Source organism: Tachypleus tridentatus, chromosome 2 (genome assembly GCF_004210375.1).
Source record: "Tachypleus tridentatus isolate NWPU-2018 chromosome 2, ASM421037v1, whole genome shotgun sequence".
Classification (NCBI taxonomy): Eukaryota; Metazoa; Arthropoda; class Merostomata; order Xiphosura; family Limulidae; genus Tachypleus; species Tachypleus tridentatus.
Genome location: NC_134826.1, coordinates 53,250,204 through 53,277,166, shown reverse-complemented (window position 1 = coordinate 53,277,166; position 26,963 = coordinate 53,250,204). Strand labels below are relative to the sequence as shown.

General features: G+C 33.9%; 1 protein-coding gene across 2 annotated transcripts in view; it reads right to left on the bottom strand.

The window, feature by feature from the left end:
- Positions 1–12,227: 12,227 nt before the first annotated feature.
- Sin1 (SAPK-interacting protein 1) overlaps positions 12,228–26,963 on the bottom strand; it is a 48,668-nt gene continuing 33,932 nt past the window's right edge. For both annotated transcript variants that reach the window (XM_076487509.1, XM_076487508.1), the window contains 5 exons: positions 25,707–25,807; positions 21,682–21,789; positions 19,463–19,594; positions 16,962–17,096; positions 12,228–12,688 (listed from right to left, as the gene is read on the bottom strand). In XM_076487509.1, coding sequence (XP_076343624.1) covers positions 12,483–12,688; positions 16,962–17,096; positions 19,463–19,594; positions 21,682–21,789; positions 25,707–25,807 — 682 coding nt within the window. In that variant the 3' untranslated portion in view covers positions 12,228–12,482. The remainder of the gene's footprint in view (positions 12,689–16,961; positions 17,097–19,462; positions 19,595–21,681; positions 21,790–25,706; positions 25,808–26,963) is intronic.

The following is a 26,963-nucleotide window of genomic DNA, read 5'->3' as shown; positions in this document are numbered from 1 at the left end:
TTGTCTATGTACTTAGAGAGGAAAGGATATGAAGACGAACCTAATAGGACCAACTTTCAAAACAGTGAAGAACGCTGAATATGTAAGCAAGGAAACAAAAATATAGGGCGGTTTCACTTTAGATGGAAATATACTGTTTTTGTCACTTAGTATAAACATTAAAAACACGATGACCACAGGCATCAGATGTGATGGAAGTATAGTCGTTGTTCACGCAAACAAACATTAATGAATTATATTGTTCTCACTTGTAAAACCTTTAAAAAATTAGATTGCCATGCTTTTTCATTTTAACTTTCGGATCACAGGTTTTGTGTTTTTTACTAATCGAAAATCGTGCTATAATTGGTTTGAATAGAATACATTCTGGTCTCTTGGTCGACAAACTTGTTGGTAGTACGAACTTCAGAACAAGCTAGAGTAATATCGGTAGATTATAAACAATGTTATTCAGCCTATGACCAGGTGTTTAGGACGCTCGACTTGTAATCTGTTGGTCGCGGGTTTGAATCACGGCCACAATCAACATGCTCACCCTTTCTTATGTTATTATGTTACGGTTTGGTTTGAAAATCGCGCAAAGCTACACGAGGGCTATCTGCGCTAGCCGTCTCTAATTTTGCACTATTCTTCGGTAAAATAGTGGTCCAACAGTTGGCGGTGGGCGGTGATGACTAGCTGACTTCCCTCTAACTTGACACTGCTGTATTAGGAACGGCCAGCGCTGATAGCCCTCGTGCAGCTTTGCGCAAAATTCTAAAGAACCAACCACTGACGCGAGAGAATACTAGTTAGTTAGTAATGATGTCGGGTCAAGAAATCTAATGTAAGGGTTCAAGTGAGTGTTTGTGTCATTCAATATTCTATTTCTTTAGGCATTATTTCTCTCAGACCCTAAACGACATATTTCTAGAGAAATACGGGAGCTTGAAAAGCGATAATATATTTATACTGATAAACAGGGGAGGCGCCAGCCCCTTTCTCTATTAATGGAATAAAGTAGGCTCGACAAAACTGTGAGAGGGCACAGATAATATAGTATTTAGAAGGACAACTCAGTTTTAAAAGTATGTGTTGTTTGGTAGGGGGGAAGGTTAAGGCACGATTAAAGGGATCTTCAGCGCTCCGAGACCTCGCACTCCTTTTAACAAACCCTGCTGATGAAAATAAGCTAAATTAATAAAAAGCATTAAACGTTGTATCTGGCATCATTTCAGGTGTTTGTTTTGAATTTCGTACAAAGCTACACGAGGGCTATCTGCACTCTCCGTCCCTATTTTAGCAGCGAAAGAATAGAGGAAATGCAGTTAGTTATTATCACCCTCCGCCAACTCTTGGGGTACTCTTTTAACAGCTAATTGTGGAATTGACCGTCACATTATAACGCCCCCACGGCTGAAAGGGCAATCATGTTTGGTGTAACTGGGATTCGAACCCGCGACTTTCGGATTACGAATTGAGTACCTTGGTCGTGGTTAAATCCAATGGCGATAGTAAGGCTTAACACTAATGAAAAGGTCCGAGGCTCGAGACGTAATGGCACTGAACCTACTCTACACTTTCAGTTGTGTGGCAGTTAATCCAACAGGTTTGGTTTGGTTTTTTGGAATTTCGCACAAAGCTACTCGAGGGCTATCTGTGCTAGCCGTCCCTAATTTAGCAGTGTAAGACTAGAGGGAAGGCAGCTAGTCATCACCACCCACCGCCAACTCTTGGGCTACTCTTTTACCAACGAATAGTGGGATTGACCGTCACATTATAACGCCCCCACGGCTGGGAGGGCGAGCATGTTTGGCGCGACTCGGGCGCGAACCCGCGACCCTCAGATTACGAAGCGCACGCCTTAACGCGCTAGGCCATGCCAGGCCCTAATCCAACAGAACTTGACAAAACCCTTGTAGCGGCAAATGCTGCTTCCCAGCTTAATATGAATGACGATTACAGACGACTCACTCAATCTCTCAGATTGAAATTTTGGTTCCTATTAGCAGCATGTGTGAGAATCAACGAGTGTAATACGTAAATATTTATGATTAACTGAAGTAAACGGCATTATACGAATGACAAACAAAAGGTTTGAAGTTGTCTAACTAGTTCGTAGTAACACAGCTGGAATATAGTTTATAATATATCTAGGTTATCGTTCCAGAAATATCATAATATAGATATAAACAAAAAACAAAAACGACTACTTGGAATTAGCTATCTGAGAACCTGTGCTGCCATCTATACGGAAGATAGTATATTAATAACTACTAACTGTTACAGATTGCAGAGTAACCTTGAAACACAATTCACTTAGGGAAGTTCTTAGTACCACGGTAGCATTTTTGTATAGCTTTCATATTATTGTTAGCAAAATGTAAGTAATACGGTAAATTTCTGTACCACATACCAAAATTGTCAGTAATACGGTAGCATTTTCGTACCATTCGCTAGAAGTGTAAATAATACGGTAGCATTTCCTAACAGAAAGTAGACTTACGTGTAACTAGGATATGTTAGATCTGGAATGTGATTGTAAACATTTGACGAACATAAGATGGACAAGAAAACACAACAGCTAACATATAACACTTTCCATAACTCACCACGTGATTTCTAGTTTAATGTCAATATTACTAATCTTGTTAAATGATTAACAGACTGTCAATGGTTAAAACCATAAGGCGTAGCAGGACTATTTAGATACTGACAGAATCTTGTAGTTTTTACACATAAAATCTAGGTTACTACTAAGTTCCGGATAAAAACCTCTATTTTTGTGACCGAATAAACATAACAATAGTTATTATGGACTGATTTACCAGTTATTGGTGGTTACTTTCCTGTCTGATTTACTTGTTATTGGTGATTACTCTCCCGTCTGATTTACTCGTTATTGGTGGTTACTTTCCTGTCTGATTTACTCGTTATTGGTGATTAATTTCCTGTCTGATTTACTAGTTATTGGTGGTTACTTTCCTGTCTGATGTACCAGTTATTGTTAATCACTCTCCCGTCTGATTTACTCGTTATTGGTGGTTACTTTCCTGTCTGATTTACCAGTTATTGGTGGTTACTTTCCTGTCTGATTTACTCGTTATTGGTGGTTACTTTCCTGTCTGATTTACTCGTTATTGGTGGTTACTTTCCTGTCTGATTTACTCGTTATTGGTGATTAATTTCCTGTCTGATTTACTAGTTATTGGTGGTTACTTTCCTGTCTGATTTACCAGTTATTGGTAATCACTCTCCCGTCTGATTTACCAGTTATTGGTGGTTACTTTCCTGTCTGATTTACTCGTTATTGGTGATTACTTTCCTGTCTGATTTACTCGTTATTGGTGATTAATTTCCTGTCTGATTTACCAGTTATTGGTGGTTACTTTCCTGTCTGATTTACCAGTTATTGGTAATCACTCTCCCGTCTGATTTACTCGTTATTGGTGGTTACTTTCCTGTCTGATTTACTAGTTATTGGTGGTTACTTTCCTGTCTGATTTACCAGTTATTGGTAATCACTCTCCCGTCTGATTTACTCGTTATTGGTGGTTACTTTCCTGTCTGATTTACCAGTTATTGGTAATCACTCTCCCGTCTGATTTACTAGTTATTGGTGGTTACTTTCCTGTCTGATTTACCAGTTATTGGTGATTACTCTCCCGTCTGATTTACTCGTTATTGGTGGTTACTTTCCTGTCTGATTTACTCGTTATTGGTGATTAATTTCCTGTATGATTTACTAGTTATTGGTGGTTACTTTCCTGTCTGATTTACCAGTTATTGGTAATCACTCTCCCGTCTGATTTACTCGTTATTGGTGGTTACTTTCCTGTCTGATTTACCAGTTATTGGTAATCACTCTCCCGTCTGATTTACTAGTTATTGGTGGTTACTTTCCTGTCTGATTTACTAGTTATTGGTAGTTACTTTCCTGTATGGGCTCTGGTTATTAGTGGTTATTTCTGGTTTGATGTACTAGTTGTTGGTGGTTACTTGCTTTCTTAGTTATAGCTATTAATGGTTACTTCCAATCTGGGTTCTAGCCATTAGTGGTTACGACCATTCTGATTTCTTATTTTCTGAAATAAAACAACCTAATAGTTTATTTTGGTAATCGCGTAAACATTTCAATAGTTATTTTGGCCTAGTTATTTCATTGCAAGATGTAACACGTCAATTGGTCCTTTCGGGTCTAACTTAACTGATACATAAGATACGACAATTTTGTCACACCGCTTAACTTTCTACTTTATTTCTGGGCATGATCTAGTAACAAAATAAACATTATCGTGGCGACACCTGGTGTTTGTTTCTAGCACGTATAAAGAGGTGAAATTAATCTTACTATATATTTACCATGGTTATTTCCGATTCTATTTCCCAATTACCACTTTCAATGTATCTTTCTGCTTCCTCTTCCAACAGATGGATCAGCGGTACATTTATGGACTTTTAACACTCAAACCCGGTGTTCGATTGTCAGTTGTGAACAGAGCGAAAATAACCCATTATAAAGCTTTGCTGCACTAAAAATACTTTTACCTCCAGTTACTCCAGTCCCTAGGTAGAACGGTAAATGACCCCTTAACATAAACTAATGACTGATACATTTCCATTATTCCATCAGTAACAGTGGGAAACACTTAATTATTTTAGGCTTCAAATCTTGATTTTAAACATGGAAAAGCGTATTCGCTTTGGCTTCTGGTCAGTTGGCCTCTATGACACCACCATAATCTATTTACCACAGAATTATATGAACAATAATTTTATTTCGTAATTTTTACCTGAGCAACCACATCTGTGTTGATTTGTAAGCCTAAAATCAAGCTAATAAATTGAGAATAACAGATATCTTTTCAGTGTTCAAACTGCCAAATATGTAATATCATCCCCAGGTTAAACTAAGCCTAGTAATTTATCACAACAAAGGTTTTGCTTCTTGAACACTGTTGGGTGTCCATTATAGATTTTTGGCTTCTGATCACGAAAATCACACCCAAATTTGCCCATCACGTACCATTTCATTGAAATCTTCAGTTTCACCAGGACATTGCTACAATGAAAAAACGATGTCAGGGCAACTGGAATCTGTCAATGCTTGCTGACTACTGTTGGATACTGCAACGTGATGCACTGGACATTGAACACAAACGAAAATCAGGAGCAAAACACTTTTAATTATGTTGAACTTAATAACATGTCAGAAACACAAACGCAATTAAATACGTTATTGCCGGTAAACAGTTAACTGTTTATTTCTCAGAGTCCCTACATGACGAAGCAAAACCAAAACTATATTTATGCATACCCACCAGGTACCTGTCACAATCAGCAAAAACTTTTCAAAAAAATTGTTGTGCAGTGTTATAGTCGTTTTTAGTGCCTCAATATGTAGATTTTATTATTATATGGGTAACTGACTAGATTAGTTTTTATTTTGTGATGTGTAACTAACCAGTTCTTTCATTCTTGGTATGGTGGTTTGTTTCATTAGGTTGGATTCGTTGATATAAATCATTTATTGCACTCTTTTAACATATGGCCTATGGAACAATTTTTCCCTTGTTGTTCCGACCAATGGGGCTGGTTCTCCTAAACCACTATATTACATTAGGGTTATTTAATTACCCTGGGCTAGTTTAGAAACGTTCCCACCACGTGCAGACCTACAAATAAACACACCTTCGGGGTTATTTCGACAAGATCAAATCATTCATAAACTGCACAAATGACCCAAGCCTTTCGGACTTCTATCTCGTACTTTATAATTGAAGGATAAGAGATTTATCTGTCACGTGTCAGGTCGTCACGATCTTAAATTTCCTTTCTTATTTATTCACATCAAAGTTCGGATTGCACGTGTTGCTGCTGCTAATAAATACTTAGTCCTGCTCGTTCTTCGTGTTGGATCTAATAGGGCAGTCACACACGTGCTACGGAAGGGGCGGAACACGTGTCACGAGTTAGGACTAAAAGACTCCTCTCTTTCAATAACGTTTGTATATATACAATAGCCCAAGGTAGAGATCTGCATAACGTATGTTGTTTACGGGGAGTTGGCTTACAAAAATCGACTTCTCACAATGCCAAATTCACCCACCGTTAAATAACGTCCCAGCAGGAAGTAATTCATCTGTTCTTTCCCGAAACCATCGAAACCTGTGAACTATTTTCGTGCATATTCGTCACGTTATAAAACAAAATATCTTCCTCTGATAAGGGTTTAATTAGTTGTATAGAATATACGTTTTTTTTTCTTTATTTCCAAAACTGATTTACCTTTACTTACACGATGGGCCCGGCATGGCCAGGTGGTTAAGGCACTCGACTCGTAATCCGAGGGTTGCGAGTTCGAATCCCCTTCGTACCAAACATACTTGCCCTTTTAGCCAAGGGGCGTTATAATGTTACGGTCAATCCCCCTATTCGTTGGTAAAAAGAGTAAGCTTACCAGTTGGCGGTGGATAGTCTTACACTGCTAAATTAGGGATGACTAGCGCAGATAGCTCTCATGTACCTTTGCGCGAAATTAAAAAACAAACAAACTTACACAACGTTGGGAAAATACCAAGGTTCGAGAAGTCTTGATACAAAATGATTAAAACCCTACAACCCAAGCGTTTTCTTAAGGTGGACCTTTCTTCTTCAGGGGTGAACTGGTGAAATAATTCTGTGACTGTTGTAATTACTAAAATAATCAATTTATCTTTTTTATAACTTTTAACACAATAAACTGGTTTAACTTCTGCCTGTTTGTGTGTGTGCTTTACGATCTGCACTGGAACATTTTTCTAAAACTTATTTAAGCATCTAATTAGCAGGAGGAATTTCTTCTAGTGAGACTGCTTCACGTACTTTACTAACTTTAATTTGACATGTACGCCCCCCCCAAGTGATACAGTGGTATGTTTGCGGACTTAGAAACCGGATTTCGATACCTGTGAGGTACAGAGCACAGATAACCCACTGGGTAGCTTTGTGCTAGGCCCGGCATGGCCAAGCGTGTTAAGGCGTGCGACTCGTCATCTGAGGGTCGCGGGTTCGCATTCCCGTTGCGCCAAACATGCTCGCCCTTTCAGCCGTAAGGGCGTTATAATGTGACGGTCAATCCCACTATTCGTTGGTAAAAGAGTAGCCCAAGAGTTGGCAGTGGGTGGTGATGACTAGCTTCCTTCCCTCTAGTCTTACACTGCTAAATTAGGGACGGCTAGCACAGATAGCCCTCGAGTAGCTTTGTGCGAAATTCAAAAACAAACAAACAAACAAAAGCTTTGTACTTAATTAATAACATGTTGACGAATCCAACGTGAATTTAATGTCCTGCTTTCATTACCCCTATCACAGTGAATATTTCATTGTCAGTATAAGGAAAAAATATTTTTCAATAATTTATCACTTTGTTTAGATTTCTAACCCTTAGTAAAAGTAAGAATTTTAACAATTATATATAATATGTACAAATGACCACTGACGTATATATTAAACTCCCTGTTACTGGCCTTCACTTTCTCAGCCCAGAAGCTTAAAATAAAAAAATATACATATACAAATCATAATTAGATAAAAAAGACCTATCTAGTTAACACTAGCCAATAAGGATTACTTCTTGTACATCTACATTTCCGTATGTAAGTAACGGAAAGACCACCCGCTTGACCACCGACTACAGTAGTAAAATTCATACTCTATACCTGCATCAAAGTAGTGGTAAGCTGGAAAATAAATACAGTAGAACCTGTCTAAGGCGGAATACATTTCCTTAATTATATATAATTTTTGAGCGGAATGTTATACTTGCTTTTCACGAAGTTCATTTTTCCCCTTCATTTTTGTATACAATTTGATAGTCTTAATATAACTTAACACTTGCAATGAAGTAGGAATTTCTATATTCTCACTATCTTTTCCATTTTGTTCATCTTCTGAATCTCTCACACTGTTACTATATTGTGATTCTATTATACATTTTAAATCAATTTCATCAGTTTCTGTTAAAACATTCTTGTCAACGTTCGCAAAATTATCCACGTTCACAGAATCATCTGCATCAGTCTTCTCAATCAGAGTATGGATTTCACTAGAATCGTCATAAGAAACAACTTTTCCACAATCTCTGCCATTATCAAGAATAAATCCACAGTTTCAAAAGTACTTTATTACACATTCATCTTTTACACATTTGATTGAGTGGCTTAAAAATGTAATTGCATCTAATACGTCAATTTTCATGATCATTTCAGATGCTCTCTTACAATCGTCCATGTTTGTAATAATATGTTGAAGCATCAGTTTTCTGTATTGCAATTTTATACACTGTATAATTCCATTATATAGTGTGTGTAGAACTGATGTTGTACATGGAGGTAGAAAGACTAAACGAACATTTGAAAGATGAACTTTTGGGTGACAAGTTGCATTATCTAAAAAAAAGTAGAATATTCCTATTTTATTGTTTAATTTGTCCAAAATTTCCTCAAATATAACACTTGTCATCCAGGCTTTATTATTATTCGCTTTCCATTCCACAGGAAGTTGATTCTTCCTTAAATTTTTGAAATGGCGCAGATTTTCACTTTTACTTATTACCCATGGTTTCTCCAGTTTTCCAACAGCAAATGCGACCGAAAGCACAGTCAGTAGTTCTTTCGAATAGCGACCTCTGGAATAATGACGGCAGAAAAAAGAACAGAATATATTTAACCAATACTTACTGTAATAAAATGTCCGAGAATTTATTAATATTTAAACAAGTTATTAATGAAACAAGAATTTATTAATATTTAAACAAATTATTAATGAAACAAGAATTTATTAATATTTAAACAAATTATTAATGAAACAAGAATTTATTAATATTTAAACAAATTATTAATTAAATAAGAAATTAATATTTAATCAAAAACATTTTTTCCGCCTTACTCGGGTTCTAATCCTACTTGTTGATAGATGAGGTAGCTGAAAGATAGTTTTCCATCCGCGTTACGCAGGTTCTGACATATAGAGGGCCTTTATAAGAGAAATCGTAAGATAATGCTGCAAATTTTGATATTTCCGGCTTGTACTGGTTTCCGCCCTATTGCAGTTTCCGGCTTAGACAGGTTTTACAGTATTTGGTTTATGATTAGAGTGAACAAACAGAGGAACGTTGTTCATCTCAATAGGCCTAGAGTAAGTTTAGTTACTCTATGATAAATTACGAAAATAAAATATTATCTTTTAAGAGATTTTATTCCAAGTACATTCCAGTAGAATTCTAAAGGCTTATAACACTAAAAGTTAGGTTCGATACCCGTGCAGGCACACTACAGGCAAACAAAGCATCACGAAACAATTTACATAAGTAATAAAAGTAAATGTCTGAAAACAGATAAAAGCTGAAACTCTACTTACTGAGTATGCGGTTATCGTGGTAACTTATTATGTTAATGATTATCACTATATATTTGAACTGGTTATCCGAGTATTAGAAAATTATCTATCTATCTATATATATACACACAAAAGAAAATATCTGTCTGTCTGTTTGCCCGTTATTTAATTACTCCTAAGTCGCTGGATCAGTCTCAACCAAAGTTTATGTAATGATAGTCTCGAACAAGGACACGTTATTAGAAGTTTCAAATATTCTCCACCCCTCATTATTATTGTTATTGAACATTTATTAGTTTTGACTAAGTTAACACTACCTACTTTCATAGATGCCGCCAAATTTTTTCTACCAAAACAAAACTTTATTAACATTTCTATGAAACATACACACAGTGTGGTCCAACAATGTAATGAAAAAAATAGCCACCTCTCTTGAAATAATGCATAAGGTCAGACGAAGTTTCTACTCCAACAACTATTATAAGGCTGACATGAAAAGCCATTTCCTGAGTTATTCCCACTTTTTCTACTTTAACCCATGAACTTTCAACTTCGGTCCATAAGACGCTACTGTAGTCAATGACCTTCAATTAATTAAACACGTGAAGCATCGAGGAATGCATAAAGCTCCGAGTCTTGAAAGCGAATGACAGAAAGCCCACCTTCAGCCACGACTTTTAGCGCAACCTATTCTCATAAAGCTATTCTCACTATCATACAGTGTATACCACGCTTTAAGTATATACATACCGAGTTCGTAAAGCTTACACAAAACTTAAGGTGAGGTAATAATGAACAATGTAATAATATGTTATAAATAAACTGTAGAATTTCTGGACATTTATTTATCATAGCATCCATCAAACATTTTTTTTTAAAGTTTATAACCAAGACAAAGAAAGGGAACTTGAGTTTGTATTTGATAAAGTATAGGTTGTCATAACACGTAATAAATAATCCCTCACCTTCTGAGGAGTGAATTTAGAAGTTCGTAAACATGTTTCGAAAATATAAATATAACGAGTTGAGTGAAAAAAAAAGAAATCAGAAGATTCAAACACTAAGTACAAACAAATCTCGTTTCTTTTTGAGATAAACAGACATTAACGAACCTAAAATCAATACATTTTTCTTTATAACTAAAATATGATGAAACAAATACGAACATTTCAGAATGTTGACACATTTCAATAATTCTATTTTTATGTAAGTAACATAATTACGTTCAACAGATTTGAATTAACGAAGTCGGTTGACAACAGTAACAAAAGACAAGCTAAACTATGATAGTAGTTTATTATGTACGCGTGAAATAGAATTTGAAGGAATTTACAAAGGTGTATTATTTATTTGATGATAGATGGCGCTATTAAAACAACGACAACCAAAAGTACTTGAATTTAAAAGTAGCAAGTTAATTTTGTTTGGTTTGTTTAGAATTCACCACAAAGTTACACAATGAACTATCTGCGCTTTGCCAAGCACAGGTATCGAAACTCGGTTTCAAGCAGTGTGAGTTGCGTCAAATACCACCTACAACTGATAATCTTACCAGTTTTTCCAAAATGACAAGTACATGTTACTTGGCTCAAAGTTGTTCATCTTTGTTTGTCAGTAAGAATGTCAGTAAGAAAAGAACTAATAAGTGAATGGATCAATTATTAGTTATTTATCTCACTGCAAGGAAGGATACTGGAGAATTAAAAATTCTATCAGAAGAGGGCTTATCCTTTCCTGTCTAAACCACTGTTAGGCCTATGTAAATAATTACGTGTACTGAAAGGAAGGATACTGGAGAATAAAAAATTCTATCAGAAGAGGGCTTATCCTTTCCTGTCTACACCACTGTTAGGCCTATGTAAATAATTACGTGCACTGATATGAAACTAAAACAATGCAATGTCCGATGCAGAACCTGTTACTATGAACTTAATCGACTTTAATAACATAGTTTATCTGAAATATCAAACATAAAGGAAGAAGATAAAAAAAATGTCAATTAGGCCTGCCTTTCTGGTAATCCTTTCAGACTGACATGACAATTTCTCTGATAACATTATTTTAATATGATGTAATTCTATGTTTTCTGACTACAGAACTGGTAATAAAGACTAAACACGTCTGTACAATCACAATAAAAATCTTTATTTAAGACAATTAAACTGTATTTTAACTGGTCATAAAGAACAGTTGCCTTCACTCGGTAATCTCCCATTGAAATTCTAGAGAGATTGTTACCTCCAGAGGTTACCTGATCGACAGTTACAAAAAAAAATTAATGTCAGCTGTTAAGAAAACAGTGTGGTCTGTTCTTGTGAGATAGAGAGACTGCACACGTTAGAAGGTGAATGGACGTGGTTGTAAGATATGATCTTGCAACTTTCAGACACTGCCTTTAGGCAGTACGAAATATGATGCTTTATTGGGTTACCTGTTTGTCACGGAGAGAGGTTTACAATTTATTCATAAAATAACAAGCAACTTTGTGATCCAACACTTAATAAGCCTAATTTTGATTTCTGATAATTGCAGTTGTTTATAAATATTATTTTTAGTTACATTCCTTAAGAGTTATTTTAATTCCATCACAATTATGAGCTATGGTCGGATATGAAGTACTCAATGTTGTGAATAGTTCTGTAAATAAAAATATAAGTTGGGCATGTTCACGCTTTGATTATAGTGTAAGTCCAATGTTGATGATAACAAACTGATTATTGTCGAAGTCTGATATACACGAAAACGTGGTCTGATTACTGTGCAAGTTCAATGTACATGTTCACATGCTTTGATTTTTGTGTATGTCCAATGTACATGCTTTGGTTCTTTATGCTGATAACTATACTTCTTTCAAAACAAATTATTATTAATTTCTCAATGAGTGAAAACACTTTAATAGATAATTTTTCTATACAATGTAAGCTTCTCTTCTCCAATAGTTATTCAGTTCAACATCATTGCTAGTAACAAAGGCTTGAGCATGAATTGCATCCTTATGTAACACTTCTCTGGCATCACTTAAAACTATTTCAAAACTGTCCCAGGATAACAACCTGCACCTGGATACCTCTGTGTTAAATAATAATTTGTCAATACTATCACAAACAAACCATGAATTGTTTTTATTATCTTAGAGACTTTTGGTGCTTTCGATAAACTTTTCTCTCTTTTGCAGCTTTGTATTCCTTATACACAGGACTGGAACGCATTTCTAAAATGTATTGAAGTTTCTTTACTATCTCCTGGGCCTTGCGAGCTTCAGTCTCAAACACTTGACTCTTGTACTCTTCATCCACTTGGTAGACTAACTTAAAAACCCCTAATCCTACACCTACACAGAAACAAGACGAGCAAATATGAACACACGTGAGGGTTTGTTTTCTTTAAGAAATAATTCACCTTGTAGGCTCACTAAACATTAACCTAACACATATTCAGTTTTAAACAGGTTAAGTGAGTAATGCCATTATTAAAATAACTAACCAAGAAACTAAAAGAACAAATAATTCAGTATGGTGAAAGTGGGGCAAGATATTTAATATATTTTAGAGAAAATCCCTAGAAAATTTAGATCATATTTTGTATGTTAACCCTTAAACAACAGTCACCATCCACCACTGCTGCTACCTTAAAACAATGATAAATAACATAAACCAAAGGGTAGCTAAGATAATATGTTGTTAGTTTCTTCATTTACTAGGTTACACTAACCAGTAACACAAACCAAAGTGGCACTAAGATAATATGTTGTTAGTTTCTTCATTTACTAGGTTACACTGACCAGTAACACAAACCACAGTGGCACTAAGATAATATGTTGTTAGTTTCTTCATTTATTAAGTTACACTGATCAGTAACACAAACCAAAGTGGCACTAAGATGATATGTTGTTAGTTTCTTCATTTATTAGGTTACACTTACCAGTAACACAAACCACAGTGGCACTAAGATAATATGTTGTTAGTTTCTTCATTTATTAGGTTACACTGACCAGTAACACAAACCAAAGTGGTACTAAGATAATATGTTGTTAGTTTCTTCATTTATTAGGTTACACTGATCAGTAACACAAACCACAGTGGCACTAAGATAATATGTTGTTAGTTTCTTCATTTATTAGGTTACACTGACCAGTAACACAAACCAAAGTGGTACTAAGATAATATGTTGTTAGTTTCTTCATTTATTAGGTTACACTGACCAGTAACACAAACCACAGTGGCACTAAGATAATATGTTGTTAGTTTCTTCATTTATTAGGTTACACTGATCAGTAACACAAACCACAGTGGCACTAAGATAATATGTTGTTAGTTTCTTCATTTATTAGGTTACACTGACCAGTAACACAAACCAAAGTGGTACTAAGATAATATGTTGTTAGTTTCTTCATTTATTAGGTTACACTGATCAGTAACACAAACCACAGTGGCACTAAGATAATATGTTGTTAGTTTCTTCATTTATTAGGTTATACTGACCAGTAACACAAACCACAGTGGCACTAAGATAATATGTTGTTAGTTTCTTCATTTATTAGGTTACACTGACCAGTAACACAAACCAAAGTGGCACTAAGATAATATGTTGTTAGTTTCTTCATTTATTAGGTTACACTGACCAGTAACACAAACCAAAGTGGCACTAAGATAATATGTTGTTAGTTTCTTCATTTACTAGGTTACACTGACCAGTAACACAAACCACAGTGGCACTAAGATAATATGTTGTTAGTTTCTTCATTTATTAGGTTACACTGACCAGTAACACAAACCAAAGTGGCACTAAGATAATATGTTGTTAGTTTCTTCATTTATTAGGTTACACTGACCAGTAACACAAACCAAAGTGGCACTAAGATAATATGTTGTTAGTTTCTTCATTTATTAGGTTACACTGACCAGTAACACAAACCAAAGTGGCACTAAGATAATATGTTGTTAGTTTCTTCATTTATTAGGTTACACTGACCAGTAACACAAACCAAAGTGGCACTAAGATAATATGTTGTTAGTTTCTTCATTTACTAGGTTACACTTACCAGTAACACAAACCAAAGTGGCACTAAGATAATATGTTGTTAGTTTCTTCATTTATTAGGTTACACTGACCAGTAACACAAACCAAAGTGGCACTAAGATAATATGTTGTTAGTTTCTTCATTTACTAGGTTACACTTACCAGTAACACAAACCAAAGTGGCACTAAGATAATATGTTGTTAGTTTCTTCATTTATTAGGTTACACTGATCAGTAACACAAACCACAGTGGCACTAAGATAATATGTTGTTAGTTTCTTCATTTATTAGGTTACACTGACCAGTAACAGAAACTAAAGTGTGACTAAGATAACTTGTTGCTATTTTGTATGTTTACTAGGTTACACTGACCAGTAACACAAACCAAAGTGGCACTAAGATAATATGTTGTTAGTTTCTTCATTTATTAGGTTACACTGATCAGTAACACAAACCACAGTGGCACTAAGATAATATGTTGTTAGTTTCTTCATTTATTAGGTTACACTGATCAGTAACACAAACCAAAGTGGTACTAAGATAATATGTTGTTAGTTTCTTCATTTATTAGGTTACACTGACCAGTAACACAAACCACAGTGGCACTAAGATAATATGTTGTTAGTTTCTTCATTTATTAGGTTACACTGATCAGTAACACAAACCACAGTGGCACTAAGATAATATGTTGTTAGTTTCTTCATTTATTAGGTTACACTGACCAGTAACACAAACCAAAGTGGTACTAAGATAATATGTTGTTAGTTTCTTCATTTATTAGGTTACACTGATCAGTAACACAAACCACAGTGGCACTAAGATAATATGTTGTTAGTTTCTTCAATTATTAGGTTACACTGACCAGTAACACAAACCACAGTGGCACTAAGATAATATGTTGTTAGTTTCTTCATTTATTAGGTTACACTGACCAGTAACACAAACCAAAGTGGTACTAAGATAATATGTTGTTAGTTTCTTCATTTATTAGGTTACACTGATCAGTAACACAAACCACAGTGGCACTAAGATAATATGTTGTTAGTTTCTTCAATTATTAGGTTACACTGACCAGTAACACAAACCACAGTGGCACTAAGATAATATGTTGTTAGTTTCTTCATTTATTAGGTTACACTGATCAGTAACACAAACCACAGTGGCACTAAGATAATATGTTGTTAGTTTCTTCATTTATTAGGTTACACTGACCAGTAACACAAACCAAAGTGGTACTAAGATAATATGTTGTTAGTTTCTTCATTTATTAGGTTACACTAACCAGTAACAGAAACTAAAGTGGTACTAAGATAATATGTTGTTAGTTTCTTCATTTATTAGGTTACACTAACCAGTAACAGAAACTAAAGTGTGACTAAGATAACTTGTTGCTATTTTGTATGTTTACTAGGTTACACTGACCAGTAACACAAACCAAAGTGGCACTAAGATAATATGTTGTTAGTTTCTTCATTTATTAGGTTACACTGATCAGTAACACAAACCAAAGTGGCACTAAGATAATATGTTGTTAGTTTCTTCATTTATTAGGTTACACTGATCAGTAACACAAACCACAGTGGCACTAAGATATGTTGTTAGTTTCTTCATTTATTAGGTTACACTAACCAATAACAGAAACTAAAGTGTGACTAAGATAACTTGTTGCTATTTTGTATGTTTACTAGGTTACACTGACCAGTAACACAAACCAAAGTGGCACTAAGATAATATGTTGTTAGTTTCTTCATTTACTAGGTTACACTGACCAGTAACACAAACCAAAGTGGCACTAAGATAATATGTTGTTAGTTTGTACATTTACTAGGTTACACTGATCAGTAACACAAACCAAAGTGGCACTAAGATAATATGTTGTTAGTTTCTTCATTTATTAGGTTACACTGATCAGTAACACAAACCAAAGTGGCACTAAGATAATATGTTGTTGGTTTGTACATTTATTAGGTTACACTGATCAGTAACACAAACCACAGTGGCACTAAGATAATATGTTGTTAGTTTCTTCATTTATTAGGTTACACTGATCAGTAACACAAACCAAAGTGGCACTAAGATAATATGTTGTTGGTTTGTACATTTACTAGGTTACACTGATCAGTAACACAAACCAAAGTGGCACTAAGATAATATGTTGTTAGTTTGTACATTTATTAGGTTACACTGACCAGTAACAGAAACAAAAGTGGGACTACAATAATTTGTCGTTATTTTGTATGTTTGCTAGATTACACCAACCAATAACACAAACAAAGATAAAACTGAAATCTTTCCTGATTAGGTATTTTTCTCCAAGGTACTCCAACCAAGAGCTAAGAAACTATGTCACAAAATAAAAGCTGATTGCAACTTTTAAATATTAAACAGTATACATACATAAGTACAAACAAATATTAAACAGTATACACACACAAATCAAAACTGATATTAAAAAGCATATATACCCAAATACAAACAAAAGCAATGTTCAGATATCTATGCAACGTTTTAGGCTTAAAATTCCAACTGGTCATCTCTTCAGTTTAACATTTATTACACTAATTCAAGCACTTGAGAAAACTTACTGCATTTCCTGTTCAACATCTCACATGCCGCTATATGTTCCACATCAAGGGTCACAGCTTTTTGCTGCCAGGTCCAAAACTTTGCTGTCCCTTTATGAGGTACTGGGTTGAGCTCTACCTTTTCACCAGATATACCTAAAATAAATATATTATAGTAAAATAGTTTGAAATACAACCATCTCAACTTATTTTGATATAGTATAGCTGATTTAATGGAACTTCAAACATTTTATTTTATAAGTGCTTAAGAGAAACAAGTAAGATTACTACTGTGAATATACAATTTCCTGTTTAAAAATACATGTTAAAGTATGCATCACCAAGCCTAACAATTCAATTTCTTCTATAGAAAAGTAAATGTTAAAGTGTGCATCAACTGACCTAACACTTCATTGTTTTCTCTACTGAAAAGTACATTATATACGTGCATAACCAGGCCTAACATCTGATAGTTTCTTCTGCTGTAAAGTACATGTTATATACTTGCATCTCAGACTTAACATCTTATACTTTCTGCTACTGAATAGTACGTTATATACATGCATCACCAGCCTAACATCTGATACTTTTTTATATTGAAAAGTACGTTATGTACAAGCATCACCAGGTCTAACATCTGATACTTTTTTATATTGAAAAGTACGTTATGTACAAGCATCATCAGGCCTAGCATCTGATACTTTTTTATATTGAAAAGTACGTTATGTACAAGCATCACCAGGCCTAGCATCTGATACTTTTTTATATTGAAAGTAACATCTGATACTTTTTTATATTGAAAAGTACGTTATGTACAAGCATCACCAGGCCTAACATCTGATACTTTTTTATACTGAAAAGTACGTTATGTACAAGCATCACCAGGCCTAACATCCGATACCTTCTTCTATTGAAAAGTACGTTATATACATGCATCACCAGGCCTAACATCTGATACTTTTTTCCACTGAAATGTACATTATGTACATGCATCATAATACCTAACATTTCTGAATAAGAGTTACATGTAATGCTCCTTATTTTCTACTTTTTGTAGATGAAACGTGCATTAGCTTGGTTTTAATGTTTCATATTTTTTCTAGTGTTTAGTAGAGATATTATGTACATAATTCCATTCTTGACATCCTCTAGCATTATGAGAACATCGTTGGTATGCATCTTAAAAATGCATGAAATTCCAGTTTATTTTTTTTAGCACCTACTAGACAAACATCACGAGTATTACAAAAAAAAAGATTGGAAAGTACTTTGAACAAATACAAACCAAGAGAACAAACACACTTTAAGAATTTCTTAACAGATTATTTACATGCAAAAAACCAAATCACAGAAAAATCAAATGAATACATCTTGTCTTTAAGTGAAGGATTTATAGATTATGACAAGCCATGTCACTCTGTAGAAAAAGCAAAATATTAAACACCTTAGCTACAATATGTGTTAATCTAACATACATTGAAATCTTAAAATATATATATATACACATACAGACACTATAGCAAAAATATATCTTGGTAAAGATAGAGAGAGGGGTGACATAGGGTGACCCAATATATCCAGAAACTGTTTACAGGAACTTTGCCAGAAATATTCAAAGAAACTGATTAGAGAATAAAGTTGTAAAAATAGAGGGTGAGATATTAACAGATCTAATGTTTACTAATGATGCAGCTCTCTCTAAACCTCTCTCTAAACAAAAGATGGAACCCATATTGAACTGTTTGAATGCCAGTGGTAAGAAAGCAGAATTAAAAATACATAAGGGAAAACAAAACCAAATAAATGACCAACTGTCATGATATAGATACCATCAAACTGAAAATAAAGAAATAGAGAAAGCATTAGAGTTCAAATATTTAGGGCAAACTTTCAAAATGGAAAACACAAGTGAAGGAATTGTGGTAAGAACAAAGGCAACGTGGCAATGTTTTGAAATGTCTATACAAGTACTAGATGATCAAAGTATCTCCATTACTTTGAAGAAAAAGATTATAGGTCAGTGTGTACTACCAACTTGAACATCTGGTGGCCAAACATGGGCATTGACAAGAGAGATAAGGAAACACATGGAGAGAAGGAAACTTCACATAACACTACAATACAGATGGAGAAATGACAGAATAAGAAAAACAACAAATATAATAGATGCAATGATGTTTATTGTAAGAACTAAATGGAAAAGGGCTGAGCACATAACAAGGTATTCTGATAAACGGCCGACATTAAGAAAAATGAAATGACAATATAGAATAGAGAAAAGATCCAAGGGAAGGCAAAAGAGAAGATGGAGGGATGATATGGTGGCAGAAGAAGGAATCAGATGGACAAGATATGATGAGAATAGCAAATATTAGACTGGTCTGACAGAGAGCTACATCCAACAAGAGATGACTACAGCTTATGTAGATAGGTAAGACATACATAAATGTATATACTGAGTTAGAAATTAACTTTCTATAACAGATCTTCTCAACACTCAACTCCACCTCATATCTACTTACCAAGATGTACTTCTGAGTTCTTGCCAAGCTTGTGGATAGCAGACACAGAATATGAATGAAAGAGGGGTGCTTCCACTGCTGTCATTTCATCCTGACCATTCCAAGTGTCCAATTCATCCTCTGTACTGGAATCTTAACAAAAATTACAAAACCTTTTATTAAAACACCTAAAATCAAGCTAAACCTTTAAGTTACTTTTTAAGGTTTTCCAGTATATTTTATCAGGCAAAATGTAGCCTATTAAAACCCTGTTTAATACACTTCTTCATAATCTAGTGAGCACACATTTTTGGAGTAAAACACTTTGGATCAAACTAAAGAAATGAAACATACTGTTATGTTTTACTCAACAAAACATAAACAGAATCTTTACAATGATAACTTCAAACATAACTTGTACATGTCTGATGTACTCCTTGTGAGGTAGCTGACACAGAAACACATTTCAAGTTACCATTAACAAACTGTGAACCATTTTAGTTTAGAAATTTTCAAATGCTAAGTTTAGCTATGCTTCTCTCAATTTCATGACTTCAGGTCACAGAGCAGCCACAAATTCAACAAAAATGAAGTAATTTTTCATTTCCACAACTAATTCTGCCTAAAATCTGAAACCCACACAAAAACTGATTCTGTTTATAAACTTAATGTGTACTGTTTACTTTTAAAATATGTTAATCTATGTCTTAAAGACTGAATGTTTATAATTCTGTTCTTACTTTTTACAGTCACTGCAACAATTATTAACTGAGTTACTTTGACAACCTGAAGTCACAACCACACTGGTGGATGTTAATAAGATATTTTAAAAAGTCATGAGTGAACTTAAAGATGAATATGATGAAACATCGTAGAAGGAACAGTAACAGCTTGTTGTGGAGACACAAGTGTAGAGAAGGACGTTTTGAAAGTCTCTTATCTTAAGGTTAGTGTGTGTTACACAAACAAACATGACAGGGTTTTAGTTTAGAGAGAGAGAACTCTGAAGATTTCTCTCTCCAACTGGGGTGGTCAGGAATGTTGTGGTTCCTCTTCTTCCCCTCACGTGAGGAATTATTAAAATTTTCATGGTTTTTTTTTTCCTTTATTTTATTTTGACATTTTTAAGGTGGAATGTGGTATTTGAGAATAATATGAAAGATGGGAGAACTGGACGAGGGTAGCATAAGTGAAGTGAGCCAGACCTTGGCCCATGGTCAGAATATGCTGGAGGCTGGCGAGTTGATTTAAAATTAACTATAACTAGATAAACTATAAACTTTAACTGAATAAACAAACAGCTCTTTTTAGGATCAGGTAAGAATGTGGCTGGGACCTACAGATCTAATACCAGAGATTTTGCTGTGGGGGGGAAACAAGAGTACCCCGAGAAAACCCACTTTCACTGCCTGGGCGCTGAAAAGTCTACCCAGACCGTGTTCGGAAGTAGCTGGGAAGAAACATAGGAATAAAATTAGTGTGTGTTTAAGGTATTGTGGGTCTTTCATAGTGTCTTGGTGGATTGTGGAGAATGTGTTATGATTGGTTGGATTATCACTGATTTTGATTGGTGAAGAAATTTCCTGTAGATTCAACCAATGGTGGCCACAGGTTACTCACCTCTAATCCAGAATCTCTGTTTAGTGAAGATTTAATAGTGTTAATATAAAATGATTCTTTGATTTTTCTACACTTCTGTCTCCACAGCTACTGTCCATTCTACAAAATTTCATCATGAATACACTGTCTAAACAATCTATTAAAGATTAATACATTACACACAACCATACCCCATGTCCTCAAAGCCTTTCACCCAGTACCAGAGCTTCTCAGGCCTGCTGGAACATGGCAAGACATACTAAAGGTTTAGGTGTTTTTGTACTATCATGAAAATGACCGTTATGTCTAGTCTAATTTTGTAATTTCAGAGAACAATTAGTGAACAAATATTATTTATCAGAATACACTTTTAATGAACTTCTTAACCACAAAAGGTGTTTGAAAAAGAATAGTTTCACAATATACATTTAATACCAATCTTAAACATATTTGGCAAATAATTAACTGTTATATTTAAAACAAACCATATCCATTATATGTAACATCAAAGCCTGTAAAACAAATACAGATTTTTTCTTTATAATTATTTGTTTTGTAACCAACAGCTGCTAATTAGGATCTCTAATTTTATATTTTTAATGAAACTCTACCTACTGGTCACAAATAAAAATATAACTCACCATCTTCCCAAATAACAGCCAGTTCTAAAGTGCCGATATCAGCAAGTTGAGACTGGACTGAAACTGTAACTCCAGGTTCATGATATTTCTCTACTCGATATTCCAGTCCTTTAAGAGAGATTATACATCAGATTCATGTCTAAAAGATGAAAAATGTTATTTAAAGTTTATAGTTTGTGTTTTTGTCCCATTTCAACTAAAATTACAAAAATGTAAATGTTAAAACTTAAGTCACATACAAATACTACTGAAAGAAATAATGTGTTTAAATGTGCTTATTAAAACAAATTTTCAGAAACTCCTCAGAACTAAAACTCTTCTGATGTGATGATGTAAAGTTGGATACTGATTGTTTTTTACTTTTATGGTTGTTAGATTAAATAATAAAAAAAAAACTTGGACATTCCAATGTCTTTACTTTCTCAACTTAAGTTCAAATGTTAATTCAGTAATCTTTCATTAGTGATTGTTGAAAAGAAAGGGGTGTACTATGTTTTACTAAGTTTTAAAATTGGAACAAAACAATAAAGTGTTAAGAAAGTTTTATTACACATTAACACATCATCCAACAATGCAACACAATGTCTAATAACTTCTGATGGGAAAAAGCTACATACCTGGAGTGAAACTAGAGGTCAGTAGAATTTATTGAATACATTTTTGTACGTTTTTACTTACAAAGATTAGAAGGCACAGTTCCATCAATTGAGTACCTTCACTGTTTATGATGTTTTCAAAAGTAAACACCATAATATTTCATGAGGTTTGGCCAGTTTAGAAGACTTAAGTTAGTCCTAAATGTAAATTCCAAGTTAACAATGCAAATAAATGTTTATATAATAAAAGTGTGATAATGAACGACAACTTACAGTAATTACAATATTATTAATGAAAGCAATAGTAACTAAAGAAAACAACATACTTTACTCAGGAAACTTACAAAAACTAGTCTCCATCTTGAGCCATAGTCACTGATGTAAATGTCTTTGTAAAGTTATTCTCTGTGTAACAGTGCACTTTACCAAAAAACCTGGTATGGCACCTCTACCACTAAGCATCCTAACTGTGACAATCAGTGCAATAAGTGTTATTTCAAATCTAATGTATATGAAGGTACAATATAGTAATTGAAAATAATACCCAACATGACCACAATAACATGAACAGTTTAGCTTAGATTATGTCTAAGAGAGGCAAAACTAGATTAAGGCTAATGGAAGTTAAATTTGAAAAAGGCTAAGAGACAAAACTAGATTGAGGCTAATGGAGGTTAAATTGGAATAAGGCTAAGAGAGGCAAAACTAGATTGAGGCTAATAGAGGTTAAGTTGGAATAAGGATAACAGAGGCAAAACTAGATTAAGGCAAATGGAGGTTGAGTTGGAATAATGCTAACAGAGGCAAAGTTAGATTAAGGCTAATGCAATTGATGTCACATTATAATAGCCATGATTAACTTACACATCACTTTTAGAACATAATTTATGTAAAACCTACAGATAAGAATGTATGAAAGCATTTGTTGGAAGGATGTTTGGCAAATTTAAAATCTTATAATTTTGATAATAAAAATTTTAATACAGTATAGCAGGACATGCTGTAAACCAAAGTGTTGAGCTAGTTATTTTATTATAACATATTCTATTGTAAAAGTAAGATTTCAGACTGAAATGTTGGGGGGGACTAAACTGAATCATTGTGAAGACCATGTGTATACTATATTTTAGATATTTAATAGTTATGTCATGTTCTATGATATTTTATATTAACTACTTAAAAGTAAAAAAGATATTAAAACATATTGCATCATGTTCATGCTAGTTTACATCACAGACGATACAATCATCAAATGTAAAGTTACCATGCATATCATTTGGATTGCCATCTAGTTATAAAGTCTGTTAAAAATTGCAAAACATATTGTCAACAAATGTACAAAAAATAGGGTTAGGTTTTATTGACACTTTAAAAACAAAATGTGTTTGGAAACTGCTGTCTCATAGATTTCCCCAAACTCCATTGAAAACTAGCTTGAAAGTGTAGTAACAATAATATATACACAACTTAGAATGGACATTAACAATATGACATGTGTTACGTAGGACTCAGAAATATGTTTAAATGTGACATAAACAAGTCATAACAGATAAACTGAAGGTTATCTGTCAGTTAGTATTACATTCTTTCAAGACATTCAGATTACAAGAACAAAATAAGTTGGCACTTATGTAAGTCAGATAGGGTTATGGTTTGCTTAGCTTTATTTGTTACTGGATACAGCAGATAGTCAATCACACTATATCTGTCATTATCCAATGACAATGAGGCCTTTAGCCCAATACGAGGAATCATCAGGCTAGCTAAGATATGAAAGAACACTGATATAAATTCCTGCTAACACAAGCCATTATTTTTCAAAGAATCAATGACAGTCAAATTGACAAATAAACTTGTTTTCTTTGGGTTTTGAGAATTGTTATTTCTTCACTGTTTGATTCTTTAACATTACAGATGAAAATAATATATATATATATATAGAATGTTAACCCTGAACAGTAAAGTGAAAGAAGACAAATCTGAAAATCACATCTCTGACTAATGATAATTTGTTATACACAAAAGCCCAAACAATTGTATTCCCACTGCAATGTGGGTCCTATTTCTTCAGTCACCTCCTGCAGGATACATTTTATGTACCACATTAAAGCCCATACCATGAAGATCCTTGTGATTAGTAGAGTGTTTATCATTTTTCTTTGGGCTTGTTTTTGTTTATAACAGATTATATATATATATGTTTACTTTTCATTGTTTTTAAATATTTATTGTGAGGAATATTTTGCATTTTTAGCTTTGTATACACATTCGAAACAAGATTAAATCTCCTAAGAGGGCCAAACCTTGCAGAATAATGACAATAGAATAATTGAACATTATATCAAGTTGTTAACAGTGAATCCTCTTTCAAGATTTTCACTATTATAAATATAAAGGAAAGCTGTTAAATATGTATGATCACATGATTACAATTGACTTCTGATAAAACTAGTTTAAGAGAAATGTTTTGAGTTCTTCTAAAATAACGTCATTCGAAGAAGTAGCAATGCTATTTAGTGTCTGAGAATCTAACAAAAACTTGATGTGTTTTTTTACAAGTTATATTGCACTTCATAAAAGACAATATACAGAATATATTATTCTTAACTTGTTAATCTCTTAAAGTTAGCACAAAGCTACTAGAGAGCTATATGTGCTAACTATCCCTGATTTTGACTAGAAGAAAGGTAGCTAGTCAAGTCAGTGTTGACTCTTGGACTATCTTAATGAAATAGTGGAATTTCATGTCACTCTTATAACACACACAACCATAATGGGCAAAGTGACATTGTTTTGGTGGAGAAAAGCACAAACTTCGGTCAAAAGTCTAGTGTGCTAACTACTGACCCACATTCATCCCAGCTCCTAATTTAAAGATACATAAAAAAAACAAACTAGTATATTAATCACTTGCTTTTAGGGCTAGAAAAACTTTAATTGACCTTTGATTAAAAAAGTTGGGTACATCTGTATGAAAGTGTTATAATTATTCAAGGTTTATCTCACTAATTATATAAAAATAATGTATAAAAAATTCCTATTAGCTAATATATATATATATATATATATATATATATATATATACACACACATGCAGTACTTGTTTGTTTCAGATATTTTCAGAAAGATATGCAAAGGCTATCTGTACTAACTGTCCCTAACTTTAACTGGATAAAATAGCAAAATGGCAATTAGTTAACTATACTTGCCTTCTATTCATCTAATTTAAGTATTGGGATATGTCTATCTCTTACAATGCATCCAAGTGCATGGCATGATTTTGAGTGAGAGGAATTGAACCATAACTTCTTGGGTTCAGTGAAGTATATGCTACACACTCAGTATCACCTGACCCATTATACAGTCTCTTAGTTTGTTTGTCGATACTTCAGTGAGGTTCTTGTTTCACTCCCTTTATTTTTTCCTTACCTGATGTACCCTTTCTCTTCTTCAGAGCTTGCTCAATCACTTGTTTCACTGTAATGTTCAAGTTTGTCACTTGAATCTTTGAAAACTGGTCATCAATGTGGCTAAAATGTCAAAAGAAACCTTCACTCTAACAAGTCCAGTTATACAGAATGAGATTATCTTAAAGACATCACAGATACCAAAGTTATTCAGAAAATGTAAGCTATAATTACAACAACAGCTTTATAGTATTCACTATATGATAACTACATTTCAACAGTTTCAAACAACTTGTATTTTAAGGTATTTTAAAACTCATATTTTGACATATATCAAAGTGTTTAATACCTCTGCAGTTGCAAATGAATTATGATAAAACTAGATATTGTGTATGCAGTAAAAATGATACACTACAACTTCCTTCAAGAAAAGTAAATCTTATCTCTAAATAACAGAAAGTAAAAACATATTCCAATGGAGAATTCTTGAATTCTTATGAAACATCAAAAATGTTTTACCTGGCTTGTTTGTTACTGTTTGTTTTTTTAATTTTGTGCAAAGCTACACGAGGGCTATCTGCACCAGCCATTCCTAATTTAGCAGTGTAACACTAAAGGGAAGACAGCTAGTCATCACCACCCACTGCCAACTCTTGGGCTATTCTTTTACCAATGAATAGTGGGATTGACCATCACATTATAACACCCCCACGGCTGAAAAGACGAGCATGTTTGGTGCAATGGGAATTCAAATCCATGACCCTCAGATTACAAGTTGAATGCCTTAACCCACCTGGCTATGCTGGGCCTCTTTTTTACCTAGATATTATCAACAATGTTAAAGGACACTTGGTCTAAGCTAGAATAAGACACCCACTGCTATCAGTATAAGAAGAATGCTTGTAACAAACAGTTAAAGCTAATTAAAGATAGCAGAGTTTAGAGTCTTACCTCCTCATTAATTTAAGAAAGTACATAACATATCACACAAGAGCACAGTGTATAGTCGTTATGTAACTGATAATTAATGTGGCTTGAAGTAGGCTGAAAAACCAAACTAACAAGTAACAGTTTTCTAAACTGAAAATGTATTTCCAATAACACTTTTCTCTGCTGAAAATATAGCTATTTTTTGATCTCCAAGGATTCCACTCTTTTCCCACCTAAGCACTGAACACACTTGATCCAATCTTTTATACCCCACTTAAATGCCCTTGGCAAATTCAAATTTCTCTGCCAAATTCAGTACTCCTTCCATCTAGATACTGTATATATGCAT